We start from the raw sequence: 23,029 nt of genomic DNA, 5'->3' as shown, positions 1-23,029 counted from the left end.
CCACACTCACCTAAATTGTATTAAGAAAAATAATTCGATATATGTTTTTCTCCACTTCATTTAATTTAAATGCGTCAGAACGCCAATAACAACATGACATACACAAGACAAACATACGCACATATTATGCTCTACATTCTATTACAAGCTTACGAGTGGAGTTGATTTGATCATGAGAAAATCCTATAACTTTTAACCGGACTCAGGATTCAGAGATTAGAGGGCAAGCATCTCAACTACCAACCTAAGCTAAGTCTCCACTCATAATCATATTCCTTATAAGTAAATAGATTACAATTCTGTGCTCTGACCATCGGCTAATAAGTTCGAATCTTAAACTGACTTGACACCATTTAAGCCAGAATCTGGAGGAAAAAAAATAGATGTTGTACAACAAGACACAAAACGGGTGTTAAAAAATCAGTTGTACAACATAAAAACATTTTGTTAATAACACTATCGTCAGGGGCGGGTTTAGTTAAGGGAAGCAGGCCCCCATTTGGAAAATAAAAAGGACCTCGGACCCTCCTGGAGTAATGCTTTCTCTCGATCTCCCTCACCACCCCTCCCTCACCCCCACCATCGGACATCTCTGGCTTTGCCCCTGATTGCCAAAATAACCTTAGAGTTTAATTGGTATATTGCAAACTTAACACATAGCCTGGCCTCATAACACTATCGCCAGGGGCGGATATAGGTAGGGGAAGTAGTCAGGCCCGCCCGCCACCCCCTCAAAAAGGACATCGGACTCCCCTGGGGTGTGATCTCCGCGTCCCCTTTTCGGTCATCTCTGGTTTTGCCCCTGATCGCCAAAATCGCCTTACAGTTTATTTGGTATATTATAATATGTAATATTATCAGTACGGTACAGTATATCCTAGATGTTGGACACCTTAGTTAAAATTAACCTACACCCACTCTTGCCTGTAGATAAGGTTTAATCCAATGAATGCGTGTCGGATCTATTCTCATTGCTGCTATGATGAATATAAAACAGTATAGTTATGATATCGGGGTTAGGATCCGTAATATTTTTCAAACGTGCATCATCATCATCATCACCCATCATCATCATCGTCATCAACATCATCATCATCATCGTCATCAAACGTACAAATCGCAAGTGATTTGGGAGAGAATCGATCCCACGACCTCCAGGTATAACAAACTCACATCGAAATATTATCTATATACCGTATAATATTATTATTATCATTGTTATTTTACTGTATATCATCATTACTAAATTGTGTTGTTAGCTGTTTGTGCCCTGAACTTCGAGCCGATTAAGGAAATGATTGTTTATTAGCAGTAGTAAATTTTAATCCGTATACAATCTTTTTTTAAAGAGTGTAATGCGTTTTTTAACGTGCATATGGGCCACATTGCACACGGGATAAACGGATTATCAGGCAGGAGGGAAACGGTTGGACTTGAACCGTGTACAAAAGATTAGAACTGGATCCACGGTTCAAAGCACATACATTTGCTAGCACCAATTAGCCGAGGCTAAGCTGCTCTTGAGTATGAGCCCCATCATTATAAAGCGACACCGAGAAATAGGAATTTTCTGTAATGAAATTAGTTCCTCAAGAGTTCCTGAATCTTTCTGAAGAACGTCCACCAATAATTGCGATGTGCAACCTTGGATTATGTTGCCTTACCATGCCTTTACTAATGTTTAGTTGAGAAACAAAATATCAATTGAATTGTAATGTAAGCTTAAATTGTATGACGCCTTGTTATTTGTGGTATCAGTATATTGATATGCATTAACTAATTATTGCTAACGAAAATTGACGTATTTCATCATAAACATCTCCGTTCTCATTCAATAAACAGATACAAAAGTGCTTTGCCGTTGTTGGACCGTGTAACCATAGAGGAAATACTCCATGGTATAACCAAGTACACATGGGCAAAGTAGGGCAGTGTATTGAGTTTAGATGTAAACACACTTGCTCAACAACATGGTATTTGTCATATTGGAAGACATCCAACTAATTAACTCTCTAAAATTAATTCTGGGTTTAATTTATTTTCAGAAACTTAAATGCGGTACTGTATACGTACACATGATTTAAACACAATGAAAAATAGACATTGTCTTGTAAATTTAGATTGGTCCCGCACCCCATTGGAAGAGCGGTTATGTGGTGTGGAAAAGTACAAACGGAGCTGCAGCTGCATGTGTGAATCTGCTTTGAGCGCCCACATACGTCAGAACATGGGTATAAGGTGTAATGACATTTATTCGTTATTAGCATTGAAACCTAATCTATTATCTAAATATATTTTTTAAATCTTAAAAGCCAGTGAAAATTAGTACTTATTAAAGAATTTTTTTACGCTATTAAGGAAACAGTATACCGTATTATTTATTTATAACATTATTTGTTTTGCCATGCTTAATTTTAATGCCATGTTGGACGACTGTTATTCCCAGTTCGTCAATAAAATATATATCCATCTGGCTATCCATCCATCTATTTATCTATCCTATTCATGTGCCACCGTTTGGGACGTTGCTATTAATTTATCGTGCCCTATTCTTCGATTAAGCTTGGTTTCCATTCAATCGCTACACGCTATCATCGACAGATGCTGATTGGTCGGTCAAATCGGGGAGCCTTCTTCCCGATTGCGTCGGGGACTGTTACGCAGTACAACAATTGCACTGAAAACACCACTGTAGGTCTAGCGGCAGAGTAGTGATTTTAGTGAAACCAGGCTTCAGATACAAATTGCAGCTCAAAAAAGCCAATTCGATCAATCGACACAAACAAACAAACACACACACATCACAACATATGTTAATATCGATTGATCTTGCATAGCACTGGATTTGCAACTTATTTGTTTTGAAGGTTTACGTCATTAGACACGATTCAGACTGTCAAAAAACATGGGGGAGTGGGGAGTCAAAGCTTATAACGACGACACGAAGAAAGTTTGGCTGGGATTCAAAGATTACTCGACGGCACCAAGAAAGGTGGATGGGGAGTAAGACTATTACGACGACACTCGAATATGCATATTAGGCCTACCGGTTAAATTCGAAGTTCCATCCAAGGACTCATTGGCTCTCACTGCCTAAAACCAGGGTCCCGGGCAATAAGGGCCTCTGGATATTAATTGACATTTTTTTTTGTGCCAGGGGACCATGGCTCGATCGGGATCCTTTAGTAAGCAGAACGTGTAAACAGATATCAGTTTACACCATTAAAACTTCAAAAGCGCCGTGCAGTACACGGGGCTTCGCGCCCCATATCTTACTAGAGCCCTTCACGACCAACCCCCCTCCCCACGCAGTAGTAGGGCCTGATGAAACATTATGATAACAATAATATAATATTTATTTGGCAATCATCAATAACAATTATAGCCTGACGGAATAGGCACAAGCCCAAACAGATACTGCACTCACTCCACCTTATAAATAAAAGAAATGTACACCAATCAAGTTTTGTAATTAACAAAAACAAGAATAAAAGCAGGAAACTAAAAATTACGAAGAAAATACAAATAAAGAAAAACTAATATAATGAAATATGGTATTTAGTTAGAGCAAATTTAAAAGATGAGATTGATGAAGAATTTTGAATTACAGGTGGTAATTGTTCCCATAGGGAAAGATACAAAAACAGAATTTAGAATAACTTTTCGCATTCCAATGGAAAAGTCTGCCCTCACATCTTTCATTAATTTTAACATATTCATTAAATGCAGGAGGACAAAACCATTCAAAATCTTAAATCCTAATGTAAGTTTATGTAGCTTAAATAAATCATCAATACTCAGTCTTCAACCTGTAGCAATAAGATGTCTCCCACGAATCTTCTTTCCTCAACATTATTATTCTTGTTGTTGGTCAGGGGAAGGTCTCATTATCAAGCCACTGGGATTCATACAAGAGGATAAATTATATTTTTGTTATCACCATGGCTGTACAATGGTAACGTATCAATTCTTGTTACCGTTTGCTAAACGTATTTTTTTAAAAAGAACGCCAATAGCAATTTCCTGAAAAGCTAATAAAAGCACACGGAAAACATATTAGTTTGAGTATGGTATTGAGTTGTATTCATTCATGAACACTGCAGGTGATTGAAGTGTTTGGCAGCAGAACAAAAACAAGAACCAGTCAGAACACGATTGAAAATTAAGTCGGTTTGCCTACTGTGTTAAAACATTTTACTCCTGTCAATACTCTACGCTTCCGTTATGATGTCCTCCAGACTTCAGCTTATAATAAGTTATCTATTCCATATCAAACAGAGCTAGCTTACTCAGCTACTCTTACTTGTAATAATATAGACCTCATTCACAAAAAAAAAGATGCACAGTGACAATGGTATGTTCATTGTGTTCCTTCTTTTTATAATGTAGTAACGTTTTTCAAATGTGGACGTATTTAAATCTCACTTTCGTTTATATTTTATTCAATATTGGTGATATTCATTCCGACGATTTTACACAAATCTGTCAGGTGTCAATTGGTGGACCTGGCTTGTAACCTTAAACTTAATTATCGCTATCCTAATGCACTACAGCATTTTGGAAAATGACCCATTTCCTATTAATGTTAACCTTTTATTTTGTGTGAAACTTGTTCGAATAAACAAAAATAAGAAAAGGTGGAATTATTTCATAAGTGAAATCTGCTTTTCAGTTGCTTCTTTAATCACGAAGAAGCACCGTTTCCTTTATTTTTCAATTACTATTCCCGATTCACGGTGGTGTATATTGTGCTGGGCCATAATAAATGATGGTCAAGGCCTACATACAGTACATACTATATTAAAATCCATATGCAAGGCATAACGACATGAATTGGCAAGTTTTTGTATTCGTTTCTTATGCTTTTACCGTACTGTATGTTTGATGATATCTACACTGTACCGTCCTTTCAGAGACGGAGGGCCTAGACCCCCTAAGCCCCACCATGTTTGGGGCTGAGGTAAGAAAATTATTGATTATAGCACCTCTATAAGGCCAGAAAGGGGACTCTCAAACCTAAATTTAATTATAATTTTCCTTTTTTTCTCGATTTTGTTTATAATTTTGAAAAAAATTAGAAAAGGGGGGTGGGGGGTCGCTTGAATCCGCCACTGAACGTACAAGTTAAATAATGATGTCGTTGATGCTGCTAATGATGTGATGATGGTTCTGCAAAATGATGATGGCGATGATGATGATGATAATGGTGTCTCCCAAACGCATATTATGTAGGCCTATGCGTGTGTTTTTACTCTGTCGTTTTGCGGGACCTTAGCAACAAATAGGCCTATCCAAGGGCGGGGCTTAGCCAAATGGTCCATTTCAAATCTACCAACCAAAACGAGAGGGAAAACGTGTATGAAAGACCCATGGACACAACCAGTGCCAAAATTGGATCCCGAACTTAACGTGTGACAGTCCGAATAGCAACATTGCTACATAGCACCCGCACCCTGCATCCGAAATTAATTTAATAATTAGTATTTTGAATAATAGTTTGACTGCACTAAGCCAGATAGAACTAGTAACAACAAATTATATAATCGATTAAATGCAACAGGTGCAACGAACTCAATGGTTAATGGAACATGACTTCTATAACACGAAATTAACACAATCAGCACAACCAGTCTTGTTTATTGCTTGCCATTGTTATCATATTGTTTTTATATTATAGGCCTATTAAGTCGTGTAATAATTCCGTACCCTCAACCCCCGTGAGTTTGGCTCCTCTTTTTTTCCCCTTTTTTTTTAAAGAAAAACTTCGCTCTTTCCAAATTTTAACAAAATATATCGTGTTACCCACCTCCTGATGGTTACGTATTGACCACTGTTTGCCTTGTGCTCTTAGCAGGATTATACAACAACTTATGAATGAATCATCATTGGATGCAGTGGACATGAAGTGATCCTCTGCGCTATATAAATCCATATATGTATATTTACTTTTAAGAGATGTGTATAGGCCGATAAAATTTCCCCTTTTCAAGGATCCACCATTTGGCTACGCTATTTTATGAAATAGGCAATTGTAAACCTGATCAATCAGGTGGGACCTTTCAAGAAATCACCAAGACAAAAACCTCCAATATTGATTCATAAAGCTGGTTTTCTACTAGGCGAATTTATTCGCGCGAATCAAAGCGTCGGTTCGCTTCCTGAGCTCTGATTGGTTGCGCATTTTTTTCGCTTCGCAAAAACTCCGATAGAAATGTGAACGGGCATGCGCATGAACCGACGCTTTCGATTATTATTTCGCCTAGTGGAAAAATGTAATGTAACCCCTGGAAGTATTTTTCTCGCGAAGAGCTAAAATATGCTAAATGCTTTGTTTTATTTTTATATTAATACAAGACTCAGGCCAGTAACCAGGGATTTTTTAATGGTTTTTTGGGCGAACTCTTCTTTTCTCATGAGCCCCCCCCCCTCCTCTATTCTGGCGAAACATTCCCACCCACTACATGATATGCGATTTTTTTTTTGTCTTTTGATGCGATAGCCATGCCAATTCGCAGTGAATAATATTTTCTCTAATTGATTTCATAGCATTAATAAACACAAAATCGCTCTGGCTTCCGGGGCATTGGCCCCAGACCCCACAATAAGGGTGGGCGGACCCTGGTCCGGAGAACCCATGGAAGAACCTGGATGCGGGCATGAGACTCAATAAATTAAAAGCATACTCACATCTTGTATTATTGTTGAATGATATTGCGAAGTGTCGTAAACCCATCCATCGGAACAGTTAACAATAGGCCAACTATCATTAACAAAAATATCGAAATCATCCTCAAACTTGTACCTCCTGCAATGCCGCTCCTGGACGGATGTATCGGGATCATCTTTAACAAAAGGCGACTCATTTGTACACGTCCCCGGCGGAAAATCATAAACGCTACAGTTAAATGAGCCTGCAGATGGATTTTTACACCAATGATCAGTTTCAGCCGCTATAAATACTTGCGCCAAAAAGTGGATACCAACAGGGATTGCTGTAATCAAAAGTAAAGCGTAAACACGTTTTTGGTAGCGTCCAAAATCGCCAACCGACTTGAAAACATCGTCAAATTGCATCTCAATTTGTCGTTCTTACGTCTTCACCGACTAAGCTTGGGAGTACAACTGCTGAGCAGCACAACTGCTGAGCAGCACAATTTGAATCCTCAGTATTTATTATCACAAACATTGAGGGCGGTGTGCAACAGTCTCTGATAGAAGGAACTCTAGTCTCTGCTAGAGTTCCTATAGGAACTCTAATCTTTGCTAGAGTTCCTATATAGCGAACTCTAGTCTCTGCCTGCGGTTTCTGATTTCTGTCCAAAGCGTGTATTTATTTTATTTTATTTATTTCAACAATATGTTGTGACGGTGGTCCAACCACCAAAGCTGATCAATTGAGACCCTCAGTACATACAAGAGAATAAAACTAGATCTTTAACATTAACAAATTAATTAAATTAAAACAGAAAAATGAAAAAAAGAAAAAGAAATAGGACAAAATGAAAAAACTAAAATGACATATTAAGTATTAAAATAATTGAAATAATAAATTAAAACTCCAAGAATGTTCCGCACAGCACGTTTCTGGATGATACTCAAACGCCTTAGACTGTTGCTTCGTTATCGAAGAGTGACATACCGTCCAAGCAGCAGGGCGGATTCACGGGGGGGGGGGGGGGTGGCGATCGAGAGACATCACTCTACACAAAATTGTTGTTTTCTAGACGCCCGGAAATAGCCTCTGAGGCGTTTTGGGCTAACAATAACTTTTATTTTCTTTCCGGCCTCACCCCTCAACCTAAAATCCGTCCCTGGTCTATGCCGTACAAATTATACGTACATGTAAAACACCACATGTATTTCTCCGTTGGATTAATAAATTTCCTTTCGCATACAAATCAGTGGCGGATTCCTAGGGGTGGGGGGGGGTCAAGACGGCCTCTAAAAGTGCCATGATAATTTTCTTTCTTCAGCCGCAATTATGGTGGGCCTTAGGTGGGTGGGCGTTCTGTCTGTGAAACTCCCTCCCTGCAACCCCCCTCCACACCTCTATTTCGAATTCCTGGATCCGCCACTGAAAATGTTACCACAATATTTATTTCAAAGCAAAAGAGAATGAAACAATGCCAACAGTTAAAATCATGAAACATAATTTGGCATAAAACGAAAGGTCCACTGATTAATCTCAGATAAGATAGTATAATACATACTCCAATTATTGAAATGCACGCCATCGTGTTGGGATTCAATATTTCGACATTAATTATGTCATCATCAGGAATAATTTGACATACAATAGAGTCTAGTCCACTTGCTTCTGCTAACGAAGTGTGCATAATTGTTATCGATTACAAAATAGGCCCTATAAAATACAAGAAAACTCAAACGAACCTTGTTGATTTGAATTTAAAAAACGGCGAGTTTTATTTTAGTCATAAATATGTTATTTGTAGGCCTTCGCCTTAATGCTACTTGTTGCAAATTTTCTATTAATTGATACCAATTGTTGACTGATACTGTAACCTAGTTCTAATAGATCCATGTGTACAAGGCCAGATTAACATAGGGACTAGATATTATCTATTATGACTGAAAACATTTAGCTTATGCCAATATATATAATGTTATCATTGAAATGTCTAGGTATGACCAACAAGGCTTATTCACTGATATCTATGATCTATGAAGTGATGTGAATGTTTGTGAACAGCATATAAACAAAGCAATCAGATTTTGTTATGAAGATGGTAAAGGTAATGTCGATATACAGTAAAACCCCGAATTGAAGCCCTGGGCTTTTTTTTTTTTTTTTTTTTTGCGAACTTTGAATGAATGGGCTTCTTTTCGAGGTCACTTTTGCAAAGTAAAGTGGGGGCTTATTTTCAAAATGAATGTTGTAAATTTTGGGAAATAGTACTATAAAACAATAAATTTACGGCCATTGTAACATCAATCTGTATTAACCGACATTGAATCACCTTAACTACTGTATAAACCAAGCATATTTTAAATATATTTTCTTCATTTGAAGAATGTACAGTCATACTGTACTATCTCGAAAAGAGGCCTATGCTATCTTAAAAAGAAGCCCATGGGCTTCTTTTCGAGGCTAATTTTGCAAACTGAAGAGGTGGGCTTCAATTCGAGATGGGCTTCTTCTCGTGATTACGCCCAGTGGGCTTCAATTCGAGGTTTTACGGTACTTGTAAAGTGCATACTACAAATCGTCTCTATGCGCTGAAAAAACACATAACAGTTCAAGTGCACAAAAAAGGAAAAAAAAAACAAAACAATAAAGAAAAGGAATCTAGTTCAGAATCAATATACAGAGAAAAAGATCCGATTAGAGCCAAAGACAGTCAAAGATGGCGGGAACGCACAGTCTCAGGTAGTTGGTTCCAAAGTATCGGAGCAGCAAAAATAAAGGAACGATTACCACAATGTTTAAGGTGACCAATAGGACAGTTAAGAAATGGTAAATAAAGATGAGGTAGGCCTAAGAAGGCCTTAAGCCGGGCCGGCCGCCCAGTCACTCACTGCGCCCGACGGTCACGATTCTATGGAAAACGCAACGCCTCGACGTGCGCACAACGGATCGTTTTTAATGGCGATTCGTTCAGCCACCATCGACAATTACGCAGACGCGGCGTCGCGTCGTCTAGCGCTCACGGGGAGCATAGTCGGATTCGTCGGACGACAGTCGCACGACCATCGTATGGAGTACCTTCATTGAGTAGATTATCAATAAACACAAAGGGGAAAGTAAAAGTGAAACATGGAAAAACCTTCCAAGGTGATAGCAAGTCAGATATTAAATTACACTGCTACCACTACCCCAGGATCGTAATGATTTTGAGAAAGTTCGTTGTCGTCTGGTCCGTAGTCTTACCATGGAGGTATAAACATGTTTTTATACCTCCATGGTCTTATAAAGTTATGTATGTTCAGTTTATAAAATAAAGTGAACACACATACTAGGCCTAGATGTCAACAGATCCGTACGGTACCGATGTGGTGCAGATGAGGGCATATTCCCAGGACGCCGAACTTGGGGGAAGGGGAAACAAAATGAGCTCGGACAAAAATTATACGGGCTTCCAGATGAGAGATTTTTGGCGGAGTTGTACTGAAGTCAGTAAGTATAAATTATAGCATACAGGATGCCGAACATCGCAAATGTGTGATGCTTATTCTTGCCCCAGGCGCCAAAACCATCATTTACGCCAGGACCTAATGACACACTAATACGCCTCTAACTATTGTATTGAGTTCGAAACTCAGTTTGTTATTATTCTGAGTTGATAATTTCATTATTATTAAAAGTATTCTTTGGTTCAATTCATTTGTTTTTCACGTAACTTCCAAATTGTATTTTCCACTTTAAATACATTACAATTATTTAAAAATAAAAATCATAGCAAGTTGTTGTGTTATTTGCAGTTCTATCACTTATTTCCATTTGGTACCCATTAATGTTCACTGACTGTAATGGCTAATTAATATAATAAGGTTGCTCGGAAGCTCGGTCTAACAGTTGAACGTCTGTGATAGCTTGCCTCCTGGTAATCACAGAGGTTTATCTATTACTAAGGAAAATACAAAGCGAAAATTAGATTTGAAGTGAAATATTAGGATAATTGGTTTGGGAAGTCTCAGACAAACAACATCAGGTTATTACCGTTCAACACTGCTTCTTATTTGATGTTATAAACATTACATCGCTCAAATCTTGGCTCCTTTGCGTGCGTGCGTTAGTGCGAGTCTAAATTCAATGATTGAATCGACTATGAGACAGTGATTTTAGCATGCTTCAAAACGTGTTTTCATTTAAATTGAGTGATCCAACCATTAACGCAAATCAAGCTACACACTCCGAAACAACCTGGTAACATTTATTTTATTTTAATATCTTTAGGCCCTTATTATATAATTGTATTTTGTATTTTAATGTTACAAATCATATACATCAATATTACAAAGCTCTAAGTATTTAACATAAAGAATTTGTAGGCCCAAAATTAATATGATGGTAACCCGTGAGAGAATAAACATAAATTCATATTTCAAGTGTTATGCCTAAATGCAAATAACCTTAGTGATTATGTTGTTGTCAACCACACTAAAGACATATTTTTATTTATTTATTTTTTTTACCAGGATGTGACGTCTACTAATGTAGTAGCCGCTGATTGAATACTATTAGTAAGTACAGCCAGTTGTTTCTCAACAGATCTCCAGCGTTGTTCCTCGTCCTTTAATTGCAAAGCAGCCAGCAGTCCTGGGAACGGCCCAAGGCCTATCGATGAGAATAGAACGTTCCTGCAAAATAATAATTATTATAATGATTCGATGTATATTGTATAGGACTATAATGAATGTTTTTGAGTGCAATGTTAAGAATGTTTTCATGAGCTTAAGGTTTGTCTGTTGCATTTAAGGATGCGGAGTTCAATGGAAGAGTCATGAAAACCTTATTTCTATTGCGCGAATAAAAAACATTAATTATTTGTTTCATAGAACACCTAAAATAAATTCTTGTCATTCGATAATTTATGAAAAATGGATGGAACTAAATGTTCATGATGAGTGACGACATGGTGTAAATACCTAATGTCACGTGATACGAAATTCATCAATCAAATGACATCTATTTAGATGCGTTATAAAGCGGCTTAAGAGTCTTAAACCAGGGAGATGTTGCTAAAAGGGAAACATAACCCATATATGAAAACGTACATAATTAGATAGATGAATGGATGAATGAATGAATTTATTTCGTGTAAACATCAAGGATAAGCCACTGAAGTATGGAGAAGATTTATTACCAGTGATGTCCATCAGTGGTGATTGGGCAGCACACCCTACTCTTTTCCAAAGAGTGTAGGCCTACTTAAAAAGATTATCACTATGTATAACACCAGATATTATTCAATTGATGTACCAACGAGATCATGCAAAGAAACTGTCAGACAAGCGCAAAACAAAACAACACTTAGACGCTTATAGAAAATTAAGAAATGACTTCACTATTAATTTACTCATAATTTATAAATGTAGTCTTTCAATCCTCCAAATTGCAGCCGCCATACCCAATCCCACTGAGTATATTTTTTGTGCTCACACCAAATTGAAGTCAGTGGAAACTCTTAAATTTGAATAGAGTGCCTTTTGTGAATTACGAATATCAAAAATGGGTGGATGTAGTTCTATTAAATAATGACACGGTATAAAGTTATGTTAACAGATAGTCAGGACTATTTCGACAGAACTTTTAGGAAATTCAAAACTAGTTTCATAGACGTACCACATATTGTACACTGGCTAAAAATTATTATAAGATAAATACTATTGACCTTACTCGATGAAGCCCACAACGATTGAGGATTTATTTCTATACTTTACTTACACGGACACAACTATATTTTTACTATAATGTAGGCGTACCTTTGTATTCCTTGACGATCTTTCAGTCTTGGCAACTCCTCTCGGTTCATGAAAGCTCGATCGAGTAACATCATTTGGTCATTGATCCTCCGTACATCCAATACTCTATTTAGAATTATTACACACGGTGTTATTATAGATGTTCAAACTTTATTTCAAAATTGCATTATAAAAAATCCTGCAATTTCAGTTGCAGTCTTGTTTAATACCGAACTTAAGCTAAAAAAGTTATGCAACGCAAGAGGGAGCTGTGAAAATAATAGACAGTGAAATGAATTATTGTAGCAAAATGTGGTTTTTTTTTTATAAAGCTGTCCAAACTATTAAACTTTACGTGAAAAATTCGTGTGATGTGCCCATATTTCATAGTTATTTGTTACATGAAAGTGTGGAAAAAGATTTAGATGTTTCTTACTTTGCTTTATCTATTTTTGCTAAACTGTCACGGAAATGTGCTGCCGCGGATGAAAAGTTAGATATAGCATCTTGAAGAAAATCTGCATGATATAAATATAAAAACATAGTTCATTATTATATGGCATATGTACATATCTATAATATATGCACATAACGAAATATACTGCCATACAGGAAAATGTGAACGGCAGTTAAAGATAACATTATTGTCTGTGATAAAATCTTAAAAACAAGTTCACAAATTTCATGAAACTTTCAATAACTTTCAGTTCGGACACAGACAAAAAAAAAATGACAATGAATATATAATTATTTGTGTGATTACCTAATGTCATTCCATGGTCTGCGAGCTTTTCAGTAATATTCGGTGGTGAGTAGTATGCAAATTGTTGAAGCTGACTATGAATATAATCGGCGTACAATTCAACGTTCATTGGTAAAATATACTCGTCACTAAGTCGGCGTAGCATTTCAGCAAAAAATTGTGCGACAGCAAGGTGTGTTTTAAAACCCGGATCAATTATCTCATCCATTAATCGAAATGTTTCGTATGATGTGTGATATAGTGGATAAAACGATTGCCAGACTTCGTTCTGTGGTGTGAGAGAAACATTTGATTAATTTTATCCCTATTTAGACAAGTGGTAGAACGAAAAGTGAAGATGTGGATGAATTCAAGAAGCAAAAACGGTGGAGTTGGGAAACATATGAAAAACATAATCAATAAGGCTAGATTAGCATTTATGAGATTAAGGAAAGTATGGTAGTCTGCAAAGGAAGAATGACACAAATTACACTTTACAAAACCGTTGCAGACCAGAGAAACATGGAAAAATGAACCAGAGTGATAAGAAAAAGCTAAATTCATTCCAGTACCAATGCCTGAAGAAATATCTATTGACGATCTTAATAATGTAACAAACACGTCTCTTAAGATCAGAGTTGAAGTAGGATGGAAATGGATCGGCCACATCCTAAGAAAACCAAATAGAAATCACTGCATGACTGCCCTGACCTGCAAGCTAGCGGGCTAGGGTAGAAATTTTGGCAGGCCCAAAACAACTTGGATATGGGCAGTATAAAAATAAAGAAATGAAAATGGATGGAAGTCTTGGAATAAAGTTGGGAGATGTGCAAAAGATGCAGACAAATGGAAAACGAGCGTCGCGGGCCTAATGTGCCATGAGACAAGAAGATGATAGGTAAGTAAGGTAATAGTCACGTGGTATGGAGGCGGTGCTTCTGTTACCAAGTACATACTCTGCGAGAGAACCCCATGAATACTTTCGAATAATAAAATCGTTCGTAGTTTTAAAACAAAATATAAAATATGATTATAATGTAATACTTACGAAATTCATGAAGTAGAAAGCACTAATACACGAAACACCAACATCATACATAAACGCCTGGTGATCACTTCCAGGAGATACCATTGGTACACTATTCAAAAGACGAATGGTAACGTTTTCAGTTAAGGCAGTGGATATTGTTAGTACGGAGAAAACATTCATTTACACGTTTTCGTGATTATTAGTGACGGCGCACTCCAACTCTAATCTTAAGGAAAGGAACATTCGAGTTATACATATTGCATATGGATGGAGGATTTGCATAGCATTTCCTATAATAGAATTAATTTTAAATAGTTTAAACACAGGTATGGTATGTAAAATGTGTATATTATTGGTCATACTAAGGCAGGCTTTCTGGATTTGAATAATTTTCTGGATTCCTGGCCTTCATCGTGTCATACAACGTTTTACGACTTGTAGATGGGCGTGGATCAGGAACCTAACAAGAAAAAAGACATGCTCTTATAATAATGAAGTTTACCATTTGATAATAAGCCGGTATTGGGTCTGAATCTAGTAATAGAGACGTACATATATATTTATAATTTTTATACAAGTATAAACAATTCATTAAAGCAAAGAGATAGAACTGCAAGAGTTCCGACTATCGGGGTCTCGTTGTACTGTCACGAACTAGAGGGCGTCCTTCAAAAGGTCGTAAAACCCTGTATTGAGTACAGCAGCGCCATTGATGATATGAGTTTATGCGTACATGACAAAATAATTATTCTGATGAACATTTAAAACAGTGTTCCCCGTGGCTGGTGCATTTAGTCTTTACCTAAAAGGCGTTCGTAAATAAAGCTCCCCCTATCTCGTGGTAGTACTTTTTAAACATTTCATTGCGTGCATAAAAAAATCAGGGCAGTCGGACTTCTTGTCATTTTATACTCTTGATGATTAAGGGCACATAGAAAAATTATTAGATTATCACTCTATATTTTTTTAATTGATGAGGGAGGGCGGTTTTTCCCCCCTTTTTTTTTAATCGGTACAATAAATTATTTCGCTTGTGTTTTTATCGATGAGGGAGGGACTGTTTATATTTGGCCTGTACCCGGGCCTGTAATAGTAAATATTTATAAAAGCTGGTTTAATTTTATAGTTTTTTTTTAAAGAAAATGTATTTGAAGTCACGAAATTGCATTGTTATTTTATGCTGTTGAAATAATTGATGCGGCAAAATAAATTTTTTTTTATTCCCGCATTAATATTTCCCTGGATTTTTGACGCGGGCGGGAGTGATAATCTAATAAATTTTTATACTTGCCCTTATTAATGGCAATTCCCCATTTGCTTTGCCAGATTAAATAAAATACTAATCCGTGTTGTGGACTATACTCTAAAGCAGACCCGGTCTAGACTAGACTCCCCCACCCCGTCAGCAAAATTCTGAAAATATACTGTCGAATGTCTGCCATGTCATGGTTCAATCCCATGAATATCACAACAAAAAAAAAGCCTGGCTGGATAGTTAAGGTTAACGAATGTCGTACAAAATGCTTTTTATATACTATTACTTTCGAGACCTTTTAATCGAAGCTCGACCACGCCCACTTTGCTTTTGTCGGGGAAATCTGACCCCTCGTCGGGGCATCGGCCCCCTCGTCAGGGACCTTATTTTCCGATAAAACTACCCAACCAATCATACTAAGTTTTATATCAGCTTCAAGCTTATGATATTCCCTTCACGAATCCACTTGGGCCAATTCGAACAAAGCAATAGTCTGTGAGTGAGGAAGTAAGAAACGAGCTCGGAACAGCCAAAAACCTCAAATTTCTTGAAATTGCCTATCTAAATCGGCGTGAGGAGCTGTTATAAATTGGCGTATTCCGACAAAACTGTAGGGATTCTTTTTATTTTTTCTTCACGAATTGGAAGATTAATATTTTTTACAACATAATCCGCTTGGGCCATTACAAGAAAATCATAGATTTTGTACCAAAAATGTATTTTTGTGAAAAAAAATCCAGTTTTCTCCAATGGTTAAGGCGACCTTGGAGAGCAAATGATACAACGTTTCCATATAAAATTCACATGTACCTCTGTACGGTATGAAATGACTTTCGTTCAGGGTGGTAGTTTGGATGTGTTCACATGTATCGTAATAATGATAAATGCAGGTTTGAAGTAATCGTATACCCACTGAAATGCTTACCAGGCTTAAGTTAGCAAAATCTCTCCATTATCCACACAAATGCTCACATCAAAAGAAACAATAATACAGTAAACGGTGTGCAGATATGTAGGTCTATTCTACCACATTTAAAAGTTTGGTTATAGGTGCTAACCTTTTTCGATGCTTCTAAAACCAATTCGACCAGATGAGGCGATGCAGAGGGCATTAAAACGTAGTCGCCTTGTAGGAAAAATAAACATGACAATAGAGTAGTTAAGTCATTTATCAGTTTAAGATTGTGGTTCCAGTGACCTGAACTGAATTCTTTTTAAATTTAAGGGGGAATTAAATATCAGTTACGTAACATAGAAAAGTTCAAACTAAAATTGACCAAATCAATTGACCTTAAACCTACCTGCTACAGCTATATCCAAGTTGAGATATACAACTGCACGCTCGACTAGATTCATATAAAACTCCTGAAAAGTAGACATTTAAAAGTTCACGTTATTTATGATCACCTCCTATAACACACACAATAATTTACGATTTTACAAGAGTTCGCTCTATGCTTACCTCCGTGTATTCGGTAGAACCAATTATAGCAAACTCCTCTGCTCCCCAACTGCCAAAGATGAGGGTGCGGCGAGGGCGCCATCCTACGATAAAATAAATCAGTGAACAACCTTTACCGTAAATAAGCGCCGCACCAAACATGATTTTTTTTCGTAAAGCGCCGCTCTCTCGAATAAGCGCCGCGGCGCTTATCGAGAGTATATAATATTACCCTGTGTGTAATGAAACAGGGTTTTAAATTCAATGTATACAGTGTTAAAATGAATACATAACATAATGAAGACACAAGCATTTCTTATAAACGTTTGTTCACGATGATAGGACCTATGATAGGCCTACTGAACTACGGGAAATCGTGAAATAGGTAACATGGAAACGGGCAATGAAAGCGCCACGCCGCTCTCGAATATGCGTCGTTCTTGAATAAGCGCCGCACTGAAGCCGCCGAAAATTGTATAAGCGCCGCGGCGCTTATTTGAGCATTTACGGTATTATAACCTCCACTTTCCAAAAATACAGTCACCTACGTATGGGAAAATAGAATTTGCTTGTGCTGTGATATATGTAAACGTTTGTGCCAAATAAGGGTACTAGCAGACAACGAGAGTTGTGCATATCACTTCTAGAAAATTTGTAAAGGTGATTTTTCTAAGCTTCTAAGGTGATTAGATTTAATTTTTCGTTGTTTGTTGATGGACGAAGAACTACATTTAGAGTGTAGCTTATGTATTTAAAAAATATCGGCAGCAGCAAAATTAATACGAGATTGTACGAATACCGAAACCCTTTCGGTGTTCGTATTCGTGTTTCTGCATAAATATTAACAAACTCGGATGGGTCTATTTCATAAATGCAAAATAGATTACTGTATTTACAATGCACATCAAGCACTTTTAGGACTATACGATGTGCAAATGGGTTTTCAGTGATTTAATTTAAGGACGAATCCAGGAATTCGGAACAGAGGGATTGTAAAAAATTTTAATAGATGGAGGATCGAGAAAATCTCAGCCCCACAAGTGTCGGCACAGCGGAATACAATTTTATGACTATGGCACATATGGATGGCCAGAAATGGCACCCACAGATTTAAAATTGAATGTAATTTTCCATTAATACTTTTTTAATATTCAAAAATTTAGAAGCCCGGGTCGCGTGACTAATTCGCCAATGTAAATAAACAGATGGCTAGTCTAATGAATGTGTAGGGATTAAATTCCTCGCTGGTTATTGCGCCAGTACACGTTTACCAGTAATTTTTAACTCTTTGCGTTTACAACACCAGAGCCTTGCTATTTAATAAATAATTTCCATGACCAATTTATTACGAGACAAATCATTCCGTACCTTCTTTTTTCAATTTTCCAAATACTCGGGATATTTCCAAAAGACAAGCCGTTCCACTCTTGGCATCCACAGAACCCAGCACCCAGGAATCACGATGATTGCCAATCAATACGTATCGATCTATAGATAATACAAGTCGATATCAATCATTGAGGCTATTATTTTTTTTTTTGCAAACTTGCTACATTGCTAATGCTTAGGATTAAGAACCACAACATATTTGCAGCAGTAAGTTCTTGCCAATTAGTGTTTTTATGTTAATGACCTCCATTACCGTATCTGCTATTTTATTATAAATGTAATAATAATAATAATAATAATAATAATAATAATAATAATAATAATAATAATAATAATAATAATACAAGGGGATTTGTATTATAGCACACTATTATCTATATTTCAGATAAGCAAACACTAAGTTATAAGTAGGCCCATATGCTTAAAAAAAAACAACAATGATATCGTATCGTACCTGGTTCCACTTCGCCCCTGATGTAGCCTACGACATTGTAAGTCCACTTCCGGATTAACTTTGAGTTGATGAGAATACGTACTCGACTTACCCAATAAAAAGTATTATATGAATTATTATTAAATTATTATCATTATTAGTAGTAGTGTATTGTTATTGTTGCTATTAAATAAATGAACTATAGTATTGCTATTACATTAATATTTTGTATTTATTGCTATCATCGTTGTCGATGTCGTTTTTGTGTGCCCCAGGGGGCCTGTAGACACATAGCTATCATCTCATTTATAAGTAATGAAAGTAAATCCGGTTGGAGGAATGATGGGATGCGCAAGCATAGAAATGAAAAGTAAGCCTATACGATGTCATGCCTATATAAGATCTGTCCTAGAAAGAACTAGAAATTCAACAATCTGTTACTTGTACAATTCAAGTGAAAACAGAGAAAGCGCGGATGGGTTATAAGTTAAAAGTAGCCAAAAAATAACTATGTCCTGCTGGGAACCTATTTTTGTTCTCGTTGGGATAATCAGTTGCTTCCAATCGGATTTGAATTTCCAACGAGTTCTCAATGGCCCAGTAGATCGAGGCGTCTGAATGACAGCAAAAGTTTCGGGCTGAAATCGCGATTTGGTCACACCTCTTCAGAGATTCTGCGATATAATAATTACAGGTATATGGCTATAGCTTCTGGGCCCGATCCTTTGACTTTTTTCGCCACTGAATTTTTCAGGGGAATTTATCAGCCAAATTGCAGGCTTTTAAAGCAATTCAGTGTTTTTGCACATCAAAGTTAATACATTACATGATATGACTATTACAGTACGGTAATCAGTTTATTTTGTTAGAGCACTGAAGCTATTGAACGCGCATTGATACTTACAAGTTATTGTAAGGTGCAGCAAAACCCGGACCTATTTTGTAAGTGATGTTAAGACCACCACTCCACCACGTTGGTTTTTCTTTGCCCTTCATTTTACTTTTAAGAAATGTGAAATGTAATCATAAATACACTGCAAATTAGGCATTTTTGAATCATTATTTTATCTCAAGTAGCCTATGTCTATCACAAGCAATCAATCAATCAATCATCATAGATTTGTAGAGAGCCATTCAACATCCATTCTTTGCAGAATGCAATGTACAGTGGCGCTATTAGATCGGTATGACTATACGAATAAGAGTTTACCAGGGCCAATCCTCACACAATAGGCCTATGCCGTATTATAATGGTGTGGAAACACCTGCAAGTTCATATTACGTGTAAGCGCCAAAAGGCAACAAAAATTCATATTTTTACTGTCTCCTAAAAGTTCATAAAATGAATTATACTAAATTGTCTGAAAAATAATTAATGTAGGAAGTATATAAATTGAGATTATTATAGTTTTAATTTAAATTGTTTAAACTGTATTCATCTTGCAAACCCATCAGCACAAACTGTAGTTCTGATTGTTACTACATTGTATCACCCCTGAATTATATATATTTAAAACCGTCATTTACCTTAATAATTGCTCTGCGTCTCCGAATCCAATCGGATAAACTAATATCTTAGGCAGTCCTACTTCTTCTGGCTTTAAACGGTAAGCATATTCTATGAACCAATGGCAACATTATACCGTAGTTATTTCTGTGTAGGCTAAATGATAGGACGCGGTGATCTAATATACAAATACATTTTCATTTAATGAAGCACTGCAAGATGTTATTCATTATTCGTTAACATTACAGCGCACCCTCCAATTTGAGACCCCTAATTCCGAGACCCGACTAATTCGAGACCACGTTTTTAAAGAACCAAGTAACAACCTTTAATTTATTAACATAAGCTAACCATCTAAGTGGATACCGACCCATGAGACCACAGTTCAGGTCTCAAAAGGTGATCTCGAATTGGAGGGCGAACTGATCAATAACCGTGATATATATTTTTAAAATAAACTAGTTTCAAGTAATTCAATTAAAGTGGTGGGTTACACGTTGTTAGATGAGAATTTTAATAAATAATTAAATAAATAATTTTAGTTGTCGAAAACAGTTTACAGTACATACGGTACCTTTCGCCGGATATCCGGGGGTTAACGGATCGCCAGTTTTAATCAAAAGTGACCCTCTTGAAGTTCCGCTACTTGGCATAAAGATGCCGTCTGGATATGGCTTCTCATTGAAATAATGGTCTTCAGGATCAGGATCGGGATAAATGATAAGTCCCTTTGCACCGTAGTATTCTGCATTATACGCCTAAATATGTAAATTTTTAAACCTAATTAAAATGATATTATTATATATAAACCTAATTATATAATGATCATTATCATGATTATGATAACTATGATGACGAGAAAGACGATGGTGATGATGCCACTGCAATGAAGACGACGAAACTGATGATGCTAGTAGTAATGATGGTAATGGCGATACTATGACGTGCTTTATGGCAAATATGATGGTGATTGGTGACGGCGATGATGAGGGGGTGATGATAAAATCAAACAATATTACATAGAGAGCTGGCCCGTTTTATATATGTTTATAATAAAACGGAAAAGGCAATATATCTATTATTGGGTAACTTGTTAGGCCGGACACTCACTGCGCCCGACGGTCGTTGGCCGACGCGATTCTATGGAGAACGCAACGCCACAACGCGCGTGCAACGGATCGTTTTTAATGACGACCCGTTCAGACTGCCACCGAAACTCAGTAGACGGCGTCGCATCGTCTATCACTCATGGGGAGCAGAGTTGGATTCGTCGTACCGTACGACGATCGTACGACGCAGTAAGTGCCCGGAGTAATTGTTCCACTATGCTAGCCGTCATCTTCTTGAAGATACTGGGCTGTCATTGACCATGAGAATGGTTGACACAGCCATTGAGAGAGATCTTATTTAAATTTAATTTTTTATAAATGAATGAATAACTGCCACCAAGGTGGCCCTTAACAGGTCCTTCCGGGTCAGGAGGATCCCGGGACTCATCGTTGGGCAGGGGCGTTGATTTTCCTGATCAGGTCAAGCCTCATGCCTAGTGCAAGACAATCCCTGTGAATACCCAATCTAAGTAACACTACATGCGATTAGCGACAATCGACAATAAAATTTGACCAACGGAACTATGATTGTACAGAATATTAAAATATCGACTAACATTGAACCAATCGGAGACTTCGTCGGAGGGTTCATGTAAAGCAGTGTATCTATAATATACCAAACGTAGGCCTACATACCTTTTTAGCGCGCCCTAATCTGGAGAATTTTGCGATTAAAATCTTGTCTTGAAGAATAATTCCAAGTGTATTGTTTACGTATTCAAGATCATTCATGGAGCAATAGTTAACATACACCAAGTCGCCCTGTAAAAACAATAATAATACCAAAGATCTTATAAACACAAACACAAGATAGCGTTCTCCGCGATTTACGCGTGCAAATTCTGTAATAACGCATGAACAGTGCCCTCTTGCAAAATTGGAAACTTTTGAACCTTGACCGCTCTGACCATGACGTACGCAGCGTGACTATGGCTATGTTCAGACCATAGAGCTATTAAACAACTAGAGTGCTGACAAGATGGCGCAGCAATGCAGAGTTATGTATGTGTACCATCCAAGATGGCCGTCGTAGTAAAGCGCCACCTTCAGGCTTAGTATACATTTTAATACATATTAATAAGCCCTCTGACTGACTATTATTTCATTATTGATAATGAGTAATGGTAATAACAAATTATTAAACTATTGTAGCTAAAACGAGGCCAAGTGAAGCATCTTATTCAAAAATAAAGTACCAAGGAATAAAAATTAAAATCGTATACATTACACCCAAACACCGCAACGCTCGAGTTTGAAACATACAGGTAACCTGCTGTACTGAACTTTCTGAGTAAATTGAGGGCGCATTTGCAAACGATGGCGCTTAGCGAAATTTGATTGGCTAAATCTATGGTAGCCATCTTGGATGGTACACACACACAGTTCTGCGTATTTCGAACATCGAATACATTGCGGTTAGCGCTCTAGTATTCTTATTATACCTCTATGGTAATAAAACACATACAAGCGTTAGTTGGCGTTCTACACTAGCTGCGTAGAGCGTATCGTTTTTTACGCTCTCAATGAGCGTTGTTGGCTCTCTTGTTCTATTTATACTCTTTGATGTAACATGCATTTGGCAGAAACACATGCGTGATCTTAAATTTGTCACGCATTTAGTCCATGCATGACGACGAATAATCACGAATTCAGGGAAAATATATTTAAAATTAGAAGAAATTAGTTTTATTAAAATTATA

General features: G+C 37.0%; 2 protein-coding genes across 2 annotated transcripts in view; both read right to left on the bottom strand.

Moving 5' to 3' along the window:
* Positions 1–7,140, bottom strand: part of LOC117116906 (organic cation transporter protein-like) — a 16,590-nt gene extending 9,450 nt beyond the window's left edge. The window contains exon 1 of the mRNA XM_033261038.1: positions 6,688–7,140. Within this exon, the coding sequence (XP_033116929.1) occupies positions 6,688–7,074 (387 nt within the window). The 5' untranslated portion in view covers positions 7,075–7,140. The remainder of the gene's footprint in view (positions 1–6,687) is intronic.
* A 3,586-nt stretch (positions 7,141–10,726) lies between these two features.
* The window catches only part of LOC117116893 (N-acetylated-alpha-linked acidic dipeptidase 2-like), a 21,753-nt gene continuing 9,450 nt past the window's right edge, over positions 10,727–23,029 (bottom strand). The window contains exons 5-19 of the mRNA XM_033261016.1: positions 21,966–22,091; positions 20,795–20,978; positions 20,241–20,331; positions 19,618–19,713; positions 18,735–18,820; positions 18,260–18,379; positions 16,913–16,995; positions 16,752–16,815; positions 16,509–16,576; positions 14,558–14,655; positions 14,214–14,304; positions 13,187–13,454; positions 12,860–12,941; positions 12,445–12,549; positions 10,727–11,319 (exon numbers count right to left, since the gene is read on the bottom strand). Coding sequence (XP_033116907.1) covers positions 11,151–11,319; positions 12,445–12,549; positions 12,860–12,941; positions 13,187–13,454; positions 14,214–14,304; positions 14,558–14,655; positions 16,509–16,576; positions 16,752–16,815; positions 16,913–16,995; positions 18,260–18,379; positions 18,735–18,820; positions 19,618–19,713; positions 20,241–20,331; positions 20,795–20,978; positions 21,966–22,091 — 1,731 coding nt within the window. The 3' untranslated portion in view covers positions 10,727–11,150. The remainder of the gene's footprint in view (positions 11,320–12,444; positions 12,550–12,859; positions 12,942–13,186; positions 13,455–14,213; positions 14,305–14,557; positions 14,656–16,508; positions 16,577–16,751; positions 16,816–16,912; positions 16,996–18,259; positions 18,380–18,734; positions 18,821–19,617; positions 19,714–20,240; positions 20,332–20,794; positions 20,979–21,965; positions 22,092–23,029) is intronic.

The sequence above is a fragment of the Anneissia japonica genome, unplaced genomic scaffold, assembly GCF_011630105.1.
Source record: "Anneissia japonica isolate Jap-2015-1 unplaced genomic scaffold, ASM1163010v1 scaffold1302_len1884557_cov193, whole genome shotgun sequence".
NCBI lineage: Eukaryota > Metazoa > Echinodermata > Crinoidea > Comatulida > Comatulidae > Anneissia > Anneissia japonica.
The sequence above is the reverse complement of the archived record's forward strand: the minus strand, read 5'-3'. Positions and strand labels throughout refer to the sequence as shown.